Genomic DNA, 16,400 nt, shown 5'->3' on the forward strand with positions numbered 1-16,400 from the left:
CATAAATAAAAGTAATTGTTTAATATATAAAAAGCACTACAACAAATTATGTATGAATTCTGAGGAGCTTATGAGTAAGAAGATGCACTATGGGTTCATTTGGAAAGACAGTGATTCATATGAACGTGAAATCAGATTTGATCTTTGGAAGTTATGGAAAGACATTTTCTACTACATAATCCTAAGAGAGTGGTCAGTGTTCCTGTGAAAAAACTGTATGTCTGAATTGAATTAATGTAATCCAGTAGAAAAGAAAGACTTTTAGAATCATATACACTCGTGTTCCTATCCCAGATCTACTGCTTTCTGTATGTATGACTTTAGGTAACCTTGCATCTCTGAGGCTGTTTATAGAAGGGAGATGCCCTTGTAGAATGTCTGTGAGTGTCAAATAAGAAAATGTGTGTAAATTCTGTGGCTTGGTACCTGGATGTAAATGATGAGTTTAATTACTCTGCTAATTATTCTGCCGGTCTAAGACCAATGCTACCAGGTCACTATTTGCACATTATTACACTTTCTTAATGATTTCAAGACTTTATTTTTCTCCCTTGTTCCCCATTCTGACAAGGAGAGTCAAGCTTTTACCAAATTCTTTGGTTGTTATATAGATTCTGAGCTTCTTGAATTCAAAGGTTTCTATTCATGTGAGGTTTGTTGGCTACTTAGAAACTGCTGGTGAGAGACCAAAGTAAGCCTTGGCTGACTTTTCTTCTTAGTTCTGTACTATGTCTTTTATTTTGGTTTGTCCATTTACCATGGGCATATGTTCATTTTTAATTGAAAATTATTACAATCCTGGTCACACCAAGACTTACTCTGCTAGCAGGGTTGCAGTAAATAGAAATATAAGTAAAAGCAAATTCTCTATATGACTTGGCAGTAATCTATGGAATGGGAGGGTCAAGGAACTCTGAAAAATAGTTGATGGTAGAAAATTTATGTAATGACCAAGAAATTGGCTAACTTGTACCTTTTTCATCAACAAAGACTTTTTTGTTTTCAAGTTTTTGTAGAAATCAGTACCACAACCTGTGAAGTCTTGATAAGTTTCATTTTACCTTGGAGTTATTCATTTATTTCCTTTAATTGAGGGGGTTAAGTATTTTGTTTTAATGCCTATATTAATTCCACAGATGTTTATGGAACACTCAATCCTTACCCACTTTGGTATTGAGTTCCAGAGAATAAGCCAGTGTGCCTAAGTCCATTCAAGCTGCTATAACAAAATGCCACATCCTGGGTGACTTCTAAACAATAGAAATTTATTTCTCATGGTTCTGAAGGTTCAAAGACTGAGATAAAGCCAGCATGACTGGGTTCCAATGAGCTCCCTCTTCTGGTTTGAGACTGTCCACTTGTTACATTCTCAAGGAGTAGAAAGAAAAAGAGCGAGCTCTCTGGGGTCCTTTTTATAAAGGTATTTGGGTTGGCCAAGAAGTTCATTCAAGTCTTTCATAACATCTTATGGCAAAACTCAAACTAACTTTTTGGCCAGCCCAATGCTGATCCCACTCATGAGAACTTTGCACTCGACCTAGGGTGAAAGGTGAAAGGGTTAGTCACTCAGTCATGTCTGACTCTTTGTGACCCCATGGACTGTAGCTCACTAGGCTCCTCTGTCCATGGTATTCTCCAGGCAAGAATACTGGAGTGGGTTGTCATTCCTTTCTCCAGGGGATCTTCCCGATCCAGGGATCAAACCTGGGTCTCCTGCATTGCAGGCAGATTCTTTACCATCTGAGCCACCAAGGGGAAGGGATACTCATGATCTAATCACCTCTCAAAAGCCCTGCCTCCAAAAGTCATTCCCATAGGAATTAGATTTTCAACATAGAAATTTGGGAGGGACACTAACATTCATACCAGGACACATGATAGAACGAAGTATGAGCCTTGGAGTCCTTCACATCTGTCACAAATCCCAGTTCAGTCCTTGTGTCTGAAGAACCTTAAGAAATTTACTCAAACTTCCCTTCAGTTTATAAAATAAACAGTAGTATAAACTGTTATCCAGCATCATTTTTAATAATTATAAATGTAGACTATTGTCATCTTATAATAATTGTGAAAGTATAATCTTTTTTTATTTTTTAAACAATCCTTTTTTGACTGGTGGCGAACTAGTCCAGTGTGGATAAGGATCTAAATAAATAATTAGAAAATGATATGTTAATAAATCAAAGAAGAAACATAACAAGTTTGTGACTGGGATGGGTATGAGGTAATGTTTATAAGGACTTAACACAGGAGATTCGGAGAAGGCAATGGCACCCCACTCCAGTACTCTTGCCTGGAAAATCCCATGGATGGTGGAGCCTAGTAGGCTGCAGTCCATGGGGTCGCTAAGAGTCGAACACGACTGAGCAACTTCCCTTTCACTTTTCATTTTCAGGCATTGGAGAAGGAAATGGCAACCCACTCCAGTGTTCTTGGCTGGAAAATCCCAGGGACGGGGGAGCCTGGTGGGCTTCCATCTATGGGGTTGCACAGAGTCGGACATGACTGAAGCGACTTAGAAACAGCAGCAGCAGCAACACAGGAGATTATATGAGTTGAATTTTTCAGGATAAGTTTTCCTAGGTTGACTCTTGACAATATGACTTATTTTCTACCAGGACACCCAAAGATATAATAAGTCATAACACACATAGGAAACAACAAATAGTTCAATATAGTTACCGAGTAGGTTGTTTTTAAGGGAGCAGCAGTAATGAGGGTGAATATGGCCCAGAACCCGGCATGGAAAGGGCGCTACCTAAACGCCTGTTGATTGAATTGTCAATGAAGCGGCAGAGACTGGATTACAGAGACTATGTTTCCTGAAAAGGCTTCCAGGTGGTTCAATGGTAAAGAATCCACCTGCGAATGCAGGAGATGCAGGTTCCATCCCTGGGTCGGGAAGATCCCCTGGAAGATGAAATGGCAACCTGCTCCAGTATTCTTGCCTGAAAAATGCCATTAACAGAGGATCCTGTTGAGCCACAGCCCATGGGTTTGCAAAGAGTCAGACATGACTGAGCACACACACATTTCATGAAAAGGAGCTTGGTTAGCCAGTGGGTACCATTGGAAGAAATTAAACAAAAAAAGTGACGTGATCTGATTTAAATATTATGACTATCACTATGGCAACACTTGCCTGACTTGGGAACTTGGCTCTATAAAAGTCAGTTAAGAAGTATTGAGGATCTAATGGCAATGAGTTTGGAAGGGACCGATGTGGTCATTAAATAAGGGTTGTGAAGGAAGGTGCAATCTAGGTCCATTCTCAGATGGCCCTTCAAATGTTTGGGGGGATCACTGGTTCTCAGAACCAAAATCAGGATTATAGGAAGTGTGACAGGTTTTGAAGAAAAATAATTCAGAAAGTTTAAAAAATTTTGAGTTTGACAATGTTTTGAGATACCCATGTTGAGGGGTCTAATAGGCACTTGAAAATCCAGTGCAAGAGGGGCCCAGATTGAGATACAAATCTGGGAGTAATTGTTGCACCATGAGACTGAGTATAATCCAACAAAGAAATTGTGTAAAGTGAGGTGAAAACTAAGCTGTGGACAGAATCCAGAGGACCAGCAAACTTATAAGAAGGGTGTAGTAGATTGTATAGTCAAGAAGGAGACTAGAAAGAATGTTCTGGAAGGCAAGAATTATATAAGATGTGAGAAGTATCAGTAAGAAGAGTGAGATTGATGGTTTATAAAGGGAGTGAACCATAAAGTACTGCAAAAAATGAATCTGTCAATGATTTGGCAACTAGGTAGTTATTGGTAATTATTCTGAAAGCTCTTTTAGTGAAATGGTGGTGTCAGAGGCCATATTGTAACAGATCAGCAAGAAGATGGGAAGTGATTAAATGGAGCCAGTGTTATACCTAGTTTGGAATCAAGGAACAAACTGAATAATTACAAAGCATAAAGAGTCCAAAGATGTTTGGCTTTGTATTTTATTTATTTATTTATGCGATGAGTAGAATTTGAATATACTTTTCTGATCACACTCAGTGATCCCACAGGCTGCCTCTAGCTGTGGAGTATATAATTTACATGTAAAGAAAGAACCTCACAAATCCTGAAGCTATTTAGATTTTCTATATATTTTTTTTTTCCTCTCTGTGTCTCCCTCCAGCTGAAACAGCCGCCCAAAGATATAATAAAATCACCTGTGTAATTTACTTTCTCAGTCCAGTTTAAAGTCACGTCCTGAATGACGCTGTATGACACCATCAGTGTATTTCCAGGGGGAAATATGCATAACAAACTGTTGTCACCCAGAAATTCCAAGGATGCTTTTGTTAGGGAAAGTGAAACGTCTCTGAGAATTTAGCTGGGCATAGCTGGAACTGCTTGCAAGACTCACACCACAGGGAATATTCTTGTTAATAATCTACTAATCGGTGCGTCCTCTTCTTCATGCTGCTAGCTGGGGATAGCTCACGACCTTTGTGCTTTTTTGTTGTTGTTAATTTTAAAACTTGAAGTTTAAATGTTGAAGTTCTAGCTAAAGCAGCTTCTTTTATTGGAGTATAATTGCTTTACAATGCTGTGTTAGTTTCTGCTGTACAATGAAGTGAATCAGCCATATGTATACATGTATCCCCTCTCCCTTGAGCTTCCTTCCCACCCCACCCCCAGTCTCACCTCTCTAAGTCTCCACAGAGTACAGAGCTGAGCTCCCTTTGCTATACAGCAGATTCCCACTACCTATCTATTTTAGACATGGTCGTGTATATATGTCAGTCCCAATCTGTCAGTTCATTGCTCCTTCCCTTTCCCCCTCTACCCATGCCCTTAGCTCCATTCTCTATTTCTGCAACTCCCGTTTTCCCCTGTGCTTCCTTGGTGGTTCAGATGGTAAAGAATCCACCTGCAACGAGGGAGACTTGAGTTCTATCCCTGGGTTGGGAAGATCCCCTGGAGAAGGGCATGGCAACCTACTCCAGTATTCTGGCCTGGAGAATCTCCATGGACAAATGGCCTGGCAGGCTACAGTCCATGGCTTGCAAAGAGTCATACATGAGTGAGTGACTAAGCACACAATTTCTCCCTGGCTTCTACACCAAAACCAAAAAATTCTTATACAGAAGTTGTTTCACCGTCTACCTTTGCAAGTCAGAGACCTTTGGAACATTCTATTTCCAATGCTACAGACTGGGGGGTATACAACTAATCATTACCTAATGCTTTGCAAGACTGGATAAACAGCAGAAAATTACTGTTTTCCCCACAGGAATTCTAAGCATGTGTACATATTGTCTACATTCTAAAACTCTCTTATATATTCTGTTGCTAAATAGGTATGCTGCTACTGCTGCTAAGTCGCATCAGTTGTGTCCGACTCTGTGTGACCCCATAGATGGCAGCCCACTAGGCTCCTCTGTCCCTGGGATTCTCCAGGCAAGAATACTGGAGTGGGTTGCCATTTCCTTCTCCAGTGCATGAAAGTGAAAAGTGAAAATGAAGTCACTCAGTCGTGCCCGACTCTTAGTGACCCCATGGTCTGGAGCCTACCAGGCGCCTCCGTCCATGGGATTTTCCAGACAAGAGTACTGAAGTGGGTTGCCATTGCCTTCTCCAGAAAAGCAGCTGCTGCTGCTGCTAAGTCACTTCAGTTGTGTCTGACTCTGTGCGACCCCATAGATGGCAGCCCACTAGGCTCCTCTGTCCCTGGGATTCTCCAGGCAAGAACACTGGAGTGGGTTGCCATTTCCTTCTCCAATGCATGAAAGTGAAAAGTGAAAGTGAAGTTGCTCAGTCATGTCCAAGTCTTCGTGACCCCATGGACTGCAGCCTACCAGGCTCCTTCATCCATGGGATTTTCCAGGAAAGAGTACTGGAGTGGGTGCCATTGCCTTCTCCAGCTGTGTAACTAACCTTATGTATTTAATCTCTCTCAGTTTCCTCAGGTATAATATAGCTACCATGTATATTTATTATGGAAATAAGAGAATACATGTCAACAACTTAGTGCATGTTAGGTACTTAATGCATGAACGAATGTTGGGGGCTCTTGGCTTTTAGTTTGTTGCTATACTTAAGAAAATTCTTATCATACAGGCAAGCCTATGTGTAATGGGGAAAAAAAGAAAACCAGAATACCCATCTAAAGCAAAACTTACTTTATCCTTTATCCTTTATCCTTTATCACCTCCCTGAGTTTGGGGGGCATAAAGGACCCTGATCAGAAAAGCATGCTTGCCTGTTTTTCATTACTGTGTAAAACTAAATCTTGGCAGTTTGGTTCTAATTTGTAGCACACATTGAGGTTGAACTGGCACATCTTTAATAGATTTTTCTGCTGGATTTAGGGAGATACCTTATGTATTAATAATGTGTCAGTCCAAAAGAAAAAGAAGTGAAAAATCAGATAGATAGGATTTATTCCCTAATGTTGACATGATTTTTTTATTTAATTTATAAGTGCCTCTGAAAGGCTATCTCCTTAATTTTGGCAGGATAGAATCCAAACATTCCAAGCAAGAAAGCACAAAAGAGCTCCATAGAGAAAGAGTCAGTGTTCTTCATTCATAATCAATTTTAAGCTTTGTTATTAAAATAACTAAAAGAGTTTCAAATCATTATCACCACTTCATAAAGTATCAGACACTGCCTCAAGTAACAGAAAATCCAGAGGTCAGTGATTCCAGTTTTAACATACCATTATCGAGAAACTGCTTGTTGTAAAGTCTACAAACTCAGCTAATTTCCAATTGTTTTATATGCACTTAAATATTAACATCAAATCATTCAACCCTTTTTCCTAAAAGGAATATGTTAGTGCTAGACTTGATACCAGGTGGAGAATAGTTTCATTTGTTGTGTTTTTCTTTCTGCCTAGGCTAGGAATATTCTCTTTGGTAGCAAGTGTTTATTGCATGGAATGTGATGGTTTTACTTTACTGAATCCATACATAAATTTTTTTACCGATAGAGAAGTAAAGCATATGTTCTTATTGTTAAATCCTGAATTTAATGGTTTTGAAATAATTCCCCAAACATTCCAGAGTCTTACATAGTTTCAACATGCACCACTAATTTTTCTTCCCCTTTTATGAAACTCGTTAGGCCATTAAAACCTTTCAGTAATATTCATCCCATCTGGGAACATTGGAATCATATTTGCTTTGGCTTCTTTTCTTCCTCTGTTCTCATTGGTTTGTTATTTTTCCAAGTTCTAAGTCATATTAGTACATTTTAGAGGCATTGTTTCTTAATCAGTGGGGTACCAAGGATTAAGAGTGGGGATATTCAGCCCCAAATGCATGCACAAAGAAATGCATCATTTGTAAGTATTTAAAAATCATGAATAAAACTGGCCAAAATGGTTTTGATTTTTATCACCCCCATGTGCTGTTAATTCTAGACAATATGTAATCAGATACTCATTCTTGTTAGGAAAAACCACCATGACCCTGTCTCCTCACTTTTGGAACATAGAGCTTCATAATTCAATTTTTTTCTTTCCAGTAAATTAATAGTTTAAGATTTTTAAAGAGCAGACACTGTCTGAAATATTTTATATGGGTGAAAATTCTGTGTCTCTTTTCATGGTTTATCACATTGATTATAATCATGGCATCATCACTTGATTAAAAACAAAAGGTGCCATTTTATTTAAAAAAGAAAAAGAAAACAAAAGTGAAGGGAGGAGAATTCTCTTGTGGTCCAGCAGTTAGAACAAAGGAGTAGCAGGAGTTGTTGTTCAGTCGCTAAGTCGTGTCCACATCTTTGCCACCCTATAGACTGCAGGGAGCCAGGTCTCCCTGTCCTTCACTATCTCCCAGAGGTTGCTTAAACTTACGCAGTAGAAACAGATGAATCTCTCAAATTCATTGTGACCCTTTATTTCTCCAGGCATTTTCGGACAGAAACTGGAAGATACTGTTCGCTATGAGAAGAGATATGGGAACCGCCTGGCTCCAATGTTGGTGGAGCAGTGCGTGGACTTCATCCGACAAAGGGGGCTGAAGGAAGAGGGTCTCTTCCGACTGCCAGGCCAGGCTAACCTGGTCAAGGAACTACAGGATGCTTTTGACTGTGGAGAGAAGCCGTCATTTGACAGGTAGATTTCAAGATTTTACTAATCATCCTTCACTGAGACTCTAACTAAACTAAAAGGTTGCTGTGAGCTGAAATGGCGTAACTTGAATTGATACTGTCACAGTTTAGAAGATGAATTATATGGCCTCGCAAAGACGGATTGTGTTTATTAAGTTACAGAATCAAAAATGTGGTATTAGGTGTCTTTCTCTGCTATGCTTTTCCCCCTTTAATACATTATTATTTATTCTTTTCCTTCGGTCTCAAATCAAAGATTAAACTTTCTCATTGGAAAAGTGAATTTTTAAAATAGCAGCCTTCTCTTGTTTGATGTTTCTTTGAATTCTTTCAGATGAAGATTTAAAGTGTTGATCAACAGCTTGGGATATTAACAATGTAATTACAAGCATTGTGTCTTAAATATATAGCCACACCCTAATCTAGAATAGATTTGCAAGGAAGCAAGGAAAAGTATATAGCTTGGTGCAATTTAGAAAATAAAGTCACAGCGAAGAATGCATAAAGCACCCGTAACTCCACTAATGAGTTAAACACTGAAAATATTTTGTTAATTACCTCTTCATTTTTTTTAATTCAACAGAAACAAGTTTTTTTTTCATATCAATAGTTGAAAAATGCCTTTATGCCAACATATTCTAATTTAACATCTGATCATTGGCAAACTCTTTAAGCATAATTTTTAATAATCGTTTCACTCTGTAGCTATGTCACATATAACTACTTCAGTAATGTTGAACATTTATATTGTGACTTTTCTCACTATTAGAGGTAATCATGTAGTGTACTTTCTCTTTGAAAGTATAGAATTATCACATGGATAGACACAGGTCTATAGAACAAATAGACAAGAAGACTCTTGAATACTTGATACAAGGTAAGGGAAGCATCATTGAGAGTATGGGTTTGTGCTAATAATAATAATTTAAAAATCATGTTAACTCATTTGAGATCCTTTTACTGGTCACATTAACAAAATCCTGAACAATAATACTACTCAGTGCTGGCAAGGTGTGTTGAGGTAGGCACCCTCATGATTAGAGATCATTGTAATCTTTCTAAAGAAATTTGGTAATATATTTCAAGACCCCTTAAGGAAAGCCCAATCCTAGAAAAAAACCAAATTTGTGAAAAAATTGAAGTGCAGAGTTGTTTCTTATAATTTCTATAATACCGAAGAATGAACACAATCTATTATCTCTAGCTGTAGTGTGGTTACTATAATAAAATGTTGCTTAGTTATTAAAATGTTCAGAAAATGCTAATTATATAATGATAAATGGAAAAATAAGACAGGTAAATTAATTTTACAAAATGTATCACAGTTTATAAAGATTCATAAATCCTCCCTGATAGAAAATTAAATGTAAAGGTAAGGAAATGAATTCAAAACTAAGGTCAGAGAATACATTTCAAAAATGCAGATATACTTTTGGTGGGGGAGCCTCATGTCTTAGTCTATACTTTGGGAAAAAAATTCAGTGGTTCCATAGTTCAGGCCTGTTTAGAATATATAAACAATGGTTTATCTAGGAGAAATGTAAAGTTTTGTGCTAAAATTAGAAAAAAGTTTGTCAATGGGATTCTTTTAATAAAATATCACATAATGGGAAAACAGTATTCTGTACAACGAACTTCATGTGACATTGATAAATTTCAATGACCTTTTTCTTTGTATTTATGTAATGGTCTCAGTACACGCAGATGACCTTAATAGTAAAGTTTATTTATTAAAAATTCTCCTGACATAAGCATTTGAAGTTTGTTTCTGATTACAGATCTTTGCTAAATGTGAGAATAAGGGTCTATTTTATGTCTTAGGGTACTTGTAAGAAGAGATGTGCCCTGTAAGCATCTATTTCCTGATAACTATGGGCTAACAATAAACTTTATATAAAATATGATCCCAATTGCAAAAAATGCACTTTTTCCATAAAATGCATCAATGCATTGAGACCAAAGAAAATATAAGAAAAGATAAACATTAATTTTGTGTAATGAAGAAGAACGTACTCCCTTTTATACTATAAATTCAGTAAACCTTAACTTTTATAATCAGAAATTTAATCCAAAAGGTCTTTCAGTTAATTTCATGCTGCACAAAAATGTCTTTATCTTTTAATTTCTGAAGTATATCTACAGAAACTGCCTGTTCCCTAGAAAATTTGTAGAAGAGACTTTTAGAGCGTATTTCAGCATAAGGCACGATATGATGATGTTAGTAGCCTGCTTTGAGAAAAAGGAGTGTCATTCATTTGCTCAGTCAGATTTCTACCCTGGTATATGAACTGACCCCCAAATTTTGTGGCATCAGCAAGAACAACCAATCACTTGTTCATAAATCAGCAATTTAGGCAGGACTTGATGAGGATGTGCTCATTTCTCCAACATGTTGATTAATATAGATCAGTTAAGTCTGAAGGATCTAAGGCATCACTCACATGTCTGGAGCATTATCTGAGATGACTAAGCTAGCTGGGCTTCCAAGGTGGCGCCAGTGGTTAAGACCCCTCCTGCCAACACAGCAGACGTTAGAGACACAGGTTCGGTCCCTGGGTAGGGAAGATCCCCTGGAGGAGGTCATGGCAACCCACTCCAATATTCTTGCCCAGAGAATCCTATGGACAGGGGAGCTGGGTGGGCTACAGTCCATGGGGTCTCAAAGAGTCAGAAATGACTGAAACAACTTAGCGTACACAGAAGATTGCTGGAGGCTGCAATCTCTCTCTCTTTGAAGTCTCACATCCAGTAGAGCATCTCTTCATGCAACTTTTATCTCTATCAGATTTATCAGACTCAGTGACATGGCTCAGGCTTCTAAAAGAGCCAATATGGAAGCTTGTAAGCACCGCATTGGTCTAAGCAAGTCACGAAAGAGGGGCAGCCTAGATTTCAGGGAAAGGAAATAAACTCCAGAGCTTAATGGATAGAAGTGGCATACATGTACAGGAAAGGAAGAATTTGTGGGATGTTATTTTAGAAGAAAATCACTATAGCTTTAAAATCTAGAAATAGGAGCAAGTTCCCCAACTTTGTTCTTTACAAGAGTGTTTTGTATATTCTACAACATTTGCGTATCTCTAAAAAATTTAGTGTAAGTTTGTCAGTTTTTACCAAAAAAACGCCTATATGATTTTGATAGATATTTCATTGACTCTAGAAATCAATTAGGAGAAAAGTGACAGTGTAGAAATATGAAATCTTCTAATCCTTGAACATAGCCCATTTCAATGTGTCATTCAGTTCAGTTCAGTTGCTCAGTCGTGTCCGACTCTTTGCTACCCCAAGAATTGCAGCACGCCAGGCCTCCCTGTCCATCACCAACTCCCGGAGTTCACCCAGACTCATGTCCATCGAGTCGGTGATGCCATCCAGCCATCTCATCCTCTGTCGTCCCCTTCTCCTCCTGCCCCCAATCCCTCCCAGCATCAGAGTCTTTTCCAATGAGTCAACTCCTCGCATGAGGTGGCCAAAGTACTGGAGTTTCAGCTTTAGCACATCATTCCTTCCAAAGAACTCCCAGGGCTGATCTCCTTCAGAATGGACCGGTTGGATCTCCTTGCAGTCCAAGGGACTCTCAAGAGTCTTCTTCAATACCACAGTTCAAAAGCATCAATTCTTTGGCGCTCAGCTTTCTTCACAGTCCAACTCTCACATCCATACATGACCACTGGAAAAACCATAGCCTTGACTAGACAGACCTTTGTTGACAAAGTAATATCTCTGCTTTTCAATATGCTATCTAGGTTGATCATGGCTTTCCTGCCAAGGAATAAGCGTCTTTTAATTTCATGGCTGCAGTCACCATCTGCAGTGATTTTGGAGCACAAAAAAATAAAGTCTGACACTGTTTCCCCATCTATTTGCCATGAAGTGATGGGACCAGATGCCATGATCTTCATTTTCTGAATGTTGAACTTTAAGCCAACTTTTTCACTCTCCTCTTTCACTTTCATCAAGAGGCTTTTTAGTTCCTCTTCACTTTCTGCCATAAGGATGATGTCATCTGCATTACTGAGGTTATTGATATTTCTCCTGGCAGTCTCGATTCCAGCTTGTGCTTCTTCCAGCCCAGCGTTTCTCATGATGTACTCTGCATAGAAGTTAAATGAGCAGGGTGACAATATACAGCCTTGACCCACTCCTTTTCCTATTTGGAACCAGTCTGTTGTTAGGACTTTTCATATTTCAGCAGTATTTTGTAATTTTCACTGTAAGATCTTGCTCTGTTTTGTTACATTCATCCTTAATGCTCCAATAAATACCATTGTTTTTATGTTTAATTTTCTAATTTCTCCTGCTAGATTATATAAATATGAGATTTATAGAGAGATTTTTTTTCCTACAAACTTGACAAATTTATTTATAAATGCTAGAGGATTTTTTTTTTTTTAGATCTTTTAGGATTTTCTCTATACATGACCTTATTGACTGTAGATAATGAGAATTTTATTTATTCTTTTTTGATATGCTTTGTATTCGTTTTTCTTGTCTTTTTGTCCTTGCTAAGAACTATTCTATAAGAATGGTGAGTGGACATATGTTTCTTATATGTAGAGGGAAGTTTTTAGTTTTTTGCTATTATTCATGATGGTAGCTATAAGTTCTGTGTAGTTGCTCTTTATCATGTTTGAAAATGCTCTTTTATTTCTGGTTTGCTAACAGTTTTAATAATGACTGACAACTGAATTTTATCAAGTCCACTTTTCTCATATTTACTGTAGAAATTATATGATTCTTCTGTTTAATTATGTTAATGAGGTAGATTTCAAATTTTAAGCCATCTTTGCACTCCTAGAATAAACCACATTTGGTTGTGATGTATTACTCTTAAACAACTTGCTGAGGATTTTTGAACCCATCTGTTTTGTGGTTGCTGACTCAGCAGTTTATTTTCTTGTAATGCATTTGACTACTTCTGTTATCAAAGAAATTCTGGTCTCAAAAGTAGCTGGAAAGTATTCCTTCAACCTCTATTTTCAGAAAAAAGTATATGTAGGTTGTGTTATTTCCTCCATGTACCTTGGGTAAAATTTACCAATGACGTCCTTGGAGATGAGGTGAAAGAGATTGATCCTGAACAATACAGTATGTTATAATAAGAAATGTCATTTTTATTCTAAGTGAAATGGAAATCCATTGAAAGACACTTAAACAAATGGAAATTTTTTATTTACATGTTAAAAAGAAAAAAAAAATCAGTCTGTGATAGAAAACTAATATTTTCTACTAATCTACCCACAGAGCACTTCTGACACCAAATATGTAGGTTTTCCACAACAAGAAAATTCTCCAGTTCTTGATGGACACCCACTGACTGTTCTATGAGTTAATCAGTTCTGACAATAACTACTCAGAGTTAGTTCAGACCCCACATGTTAAGGGCTCACTTCCACAAGACTGCCTCACCACCCCCCACCCACCTCAGGCACCAATCAGGAGTCCCATCAGGTTATCACCCGTACTTCTGACCAGCCAGCCATAAATCTGAGAGTTCAGTCATTTGCTAGAAGAGCTCACAGAATTCAGGAAAACAGTCCATTTACTAGGTTACTGGTTTGTGATAAAAGGATACAATTCAGGAACACAGATGAAAGAGAGGTGTAGGGCAGGGATGGCAGAGGGGCTCGGAAGTCACACCCTCCCCACTTAGACCACCTTCCTTGCACTTACCTGGACGTGTTCACTAACCTACAAGTTTTCTGAACCCCTTCAGTGAGGAAATTTTTATGAAGACTTCATTACATAGGGATTTCCTAGGTGGCAGAGTGGTGAAAAATCCACCTACCAATGCAAGAAACTCAAGAGACATAGGTTCAATCCCTGGGTTGGGAAGATCCACTGGAGAAGGAAATGGCAACCCGCTCCAGTATTCTTGCCATAGGCATGATTGATTAATCTTTGGGGCTAGGGTTCCAACCTTCTATTCTGATTGGTTTCTCTGGCAACCACCCTTCACCCACTCCACCCTTCATCCTCCTTAAGGACTTTCTCAAGGATGCCTTAAGTAAATTCAGGCACAACTGAAAGAACTTGGTAGGAATAATGAAGAATTTTTCCTTTCTCTTTCCTCATTCCAGAACTATTTTAGGAACTGGGGATAAAAAGAAAATAACAAAAGATGCTTCTATATTCTTATAATTTAGGAAATTACAAGGGTTTTAGGTGCTCTGACCAGGAGCTAGGGATGAAAATCAAAAGAGATCATGTTATCACACTCTAGCAATCTGAATATGCTTGTTTTGATAAGTAAATTGTTTAGCTTGAGTCCCTTAGTCATAGGGAGGCAGATATGAAAATTGCTGCTGATTAAAAAAAAAAAGAATTCCCACATCCATGGACCACAAAATAAAAAGAGTAACATGTTTAACCAAGTGTAATTGTAAACTACATTCTTTGGGAATAAATAATCCATAATTTTCCAAGGAGAGTGAATTACTTTTGGAAATGTGTTCAAGTACAGTATTCAGCGCATCAGATTTTTTAGTGAACTGGCTGAGTTTAAAATTTCATGTGATCAAGTCCTAGTTCAGGTTTCAGTTTGGGGGGATGTGAAGGCAAACTGCCGGGGAACATTTACTAGTTCAAGTTCTTCTCACCAGTGTTCATCATCAAAGTGATCTGAAAAAGAATATGTTTAAAAATATAGATTGTGCACAATGTTTTGACTAGATATTAGTATATAAAGCAAAGCACAGAAAATTTTCTTTGTGAAATGTTAAAGAATAAGAATGAATAAATGGTATCCCCCGTTTATTCTAACAAAGCTTATATCTCACTAAAGAGTCAACCGGATTTAGCTTTCATCTTTATCTTTATTAAAATCTGGAAAGAAAATCCCACAGGAATTCTGCAAAGACCATCTCTAATTTTAATATTAAGGCCTAATAGTAAGTACTATAGCTCTAATATTAAGCTCTTTGAGTTTTAAAGTAAGCTTTTTAAATAACATTTTATACTTATAAAAGTATAGTGCTATTAAAATTTAATATAAACATTATTAAAATCACATTTTAAATTATAACATTTTGTATACAATATAGAAGCATATAAGAAAGAAAGATGAATATTTTAAAACAAAACAACCCAGAGAGGTCTTGTTATATATATGTATATAACATATATATATATAAGTTGATATGTACAGAATAAAAATAAAGATATATCTAAATGCAGATTTTTATATACACACACACACAAATACTGGAATCACACAGTTTTTGAATTTTGCCTTTTCATGTTAACACTGTATCATAAACAACTTTCCATGTATTAAGTAATTTTCATAACCATGATTTCAGGGATAATATAATAATCCATAGCCCATGAGGTCGCAAAGAGTCGGACACGACTGAGCGACCGAGCTGAACTGGTAGTAATTCATCATACCGTCGTAGGGGCTTGTCTCATTCTCCTCTGTTGTTTTCAGTGTTTTGCATGTATCAGTCATGTACTGCTGAGCATCTAGTTCATAAATCAGCCTGTGCTTTTGAAGCTGTGGATCCATTTGGAAGTTAATATTTCATATTTGAATGAAAGGAAATATCTTGTGTTACAAGAGAAAAAAAAGATGGTTTGGGAAGGAGAAATTTAGAACATAGACTGCTTGAATTTAGAAATTGCAAGTACATGTGCCAGCTTTTATGAGACCAGGCACCTTCTGCTCTTCTTTAACGGTATCAAATGCTATTTTCCCAGTTCTGAGGTCCAGGTTTGAGACCTTTATGTATGAATGACTTGTTCCTACAGTTAGATGAGGTATTTCCACAGACTCCTAGACCAAAGGGAATTCTGTGAGAAAGGACACTTTCACTGACCTGAAAGAATTTGTATTTAATCAGTTTATGTCAACTGTAAAAAACAACAGATGTTGGAGTTCCTAACCATTCTTTTCTTATTATTTCTGTTTCAAAGTGAAACAAATCAAAATATAACATTTTATGTTAAACTTCCCCACATTGAAGGGACAAAAATGAAATGCAGAATGTGTGAAACCAGATTAGGAGCCAAGTGTTATTTTGTTTCCAAAGCTCTCCAGATGGTATCAGCTGTTAAAGAAGATGCAGTTTGGAAGAGCTGGGAAGGTAGCCTCAAAAATGGCCATGGGGTGTCACATTGTAGCATTAATTGCTCAGCAACAAAATAACTACACACTTACAACACCACCTTCAAGAGCTAAGACAGAAGGCTGGAGAAGCCTGCAATTTTACACACTCTGTCCAAGAATCCCACAAGACAGCTGCTGTCCGAGGTACCCCAACTGCCCTCCCGCTTATACTGAGCTCATTCTGCCTTCATCCCTCCTCCTCTTCTCCTGTTTTGTTTATTTTTCATTTGTGTTGG

At 37.6% G+C, this 16,400-nt stretch overlaps 1 protein-coding gene across 9 annotated transcripts in view; it reads left to right on the forward strand.

Moving 5' to 3' along the window:
• Positions 1–16,400, forward strand: part of ARHGAP24 (Rho GTPase activating protein 24) — a 914,624-nt gene that overhangs the window by 856,673 nt on the left and 41,551 nt on the right. For all 9 annotated transcript variants that reach the window (XM_061420700.1, XM_061420698.1, XM_061420701.1 and 6 more), the window contains one exon: positions 7,854–8,061. In XM_061420700.1, the coding sequence (XP_061276684.1) occupies positions 7,854–8,061 (208 nt within the window). The remainder of the gene's footprint in view (positions 1–7,853; positions 8,062–16,400) is intronic.

This window comes from Bos javanicus, chromosome 6 (genome assembly GCF_032452875.1).
Source record: "Bos javanicus breed banteng chromosome 6, ARS-OSU_banteng_1.0, whole genome shotgun sequence".
NCBI lineage: Eukaryota > Metazoa > Chordata > Mammalia > Artiodactyla > Bovidae > Bos > Bos javanicus.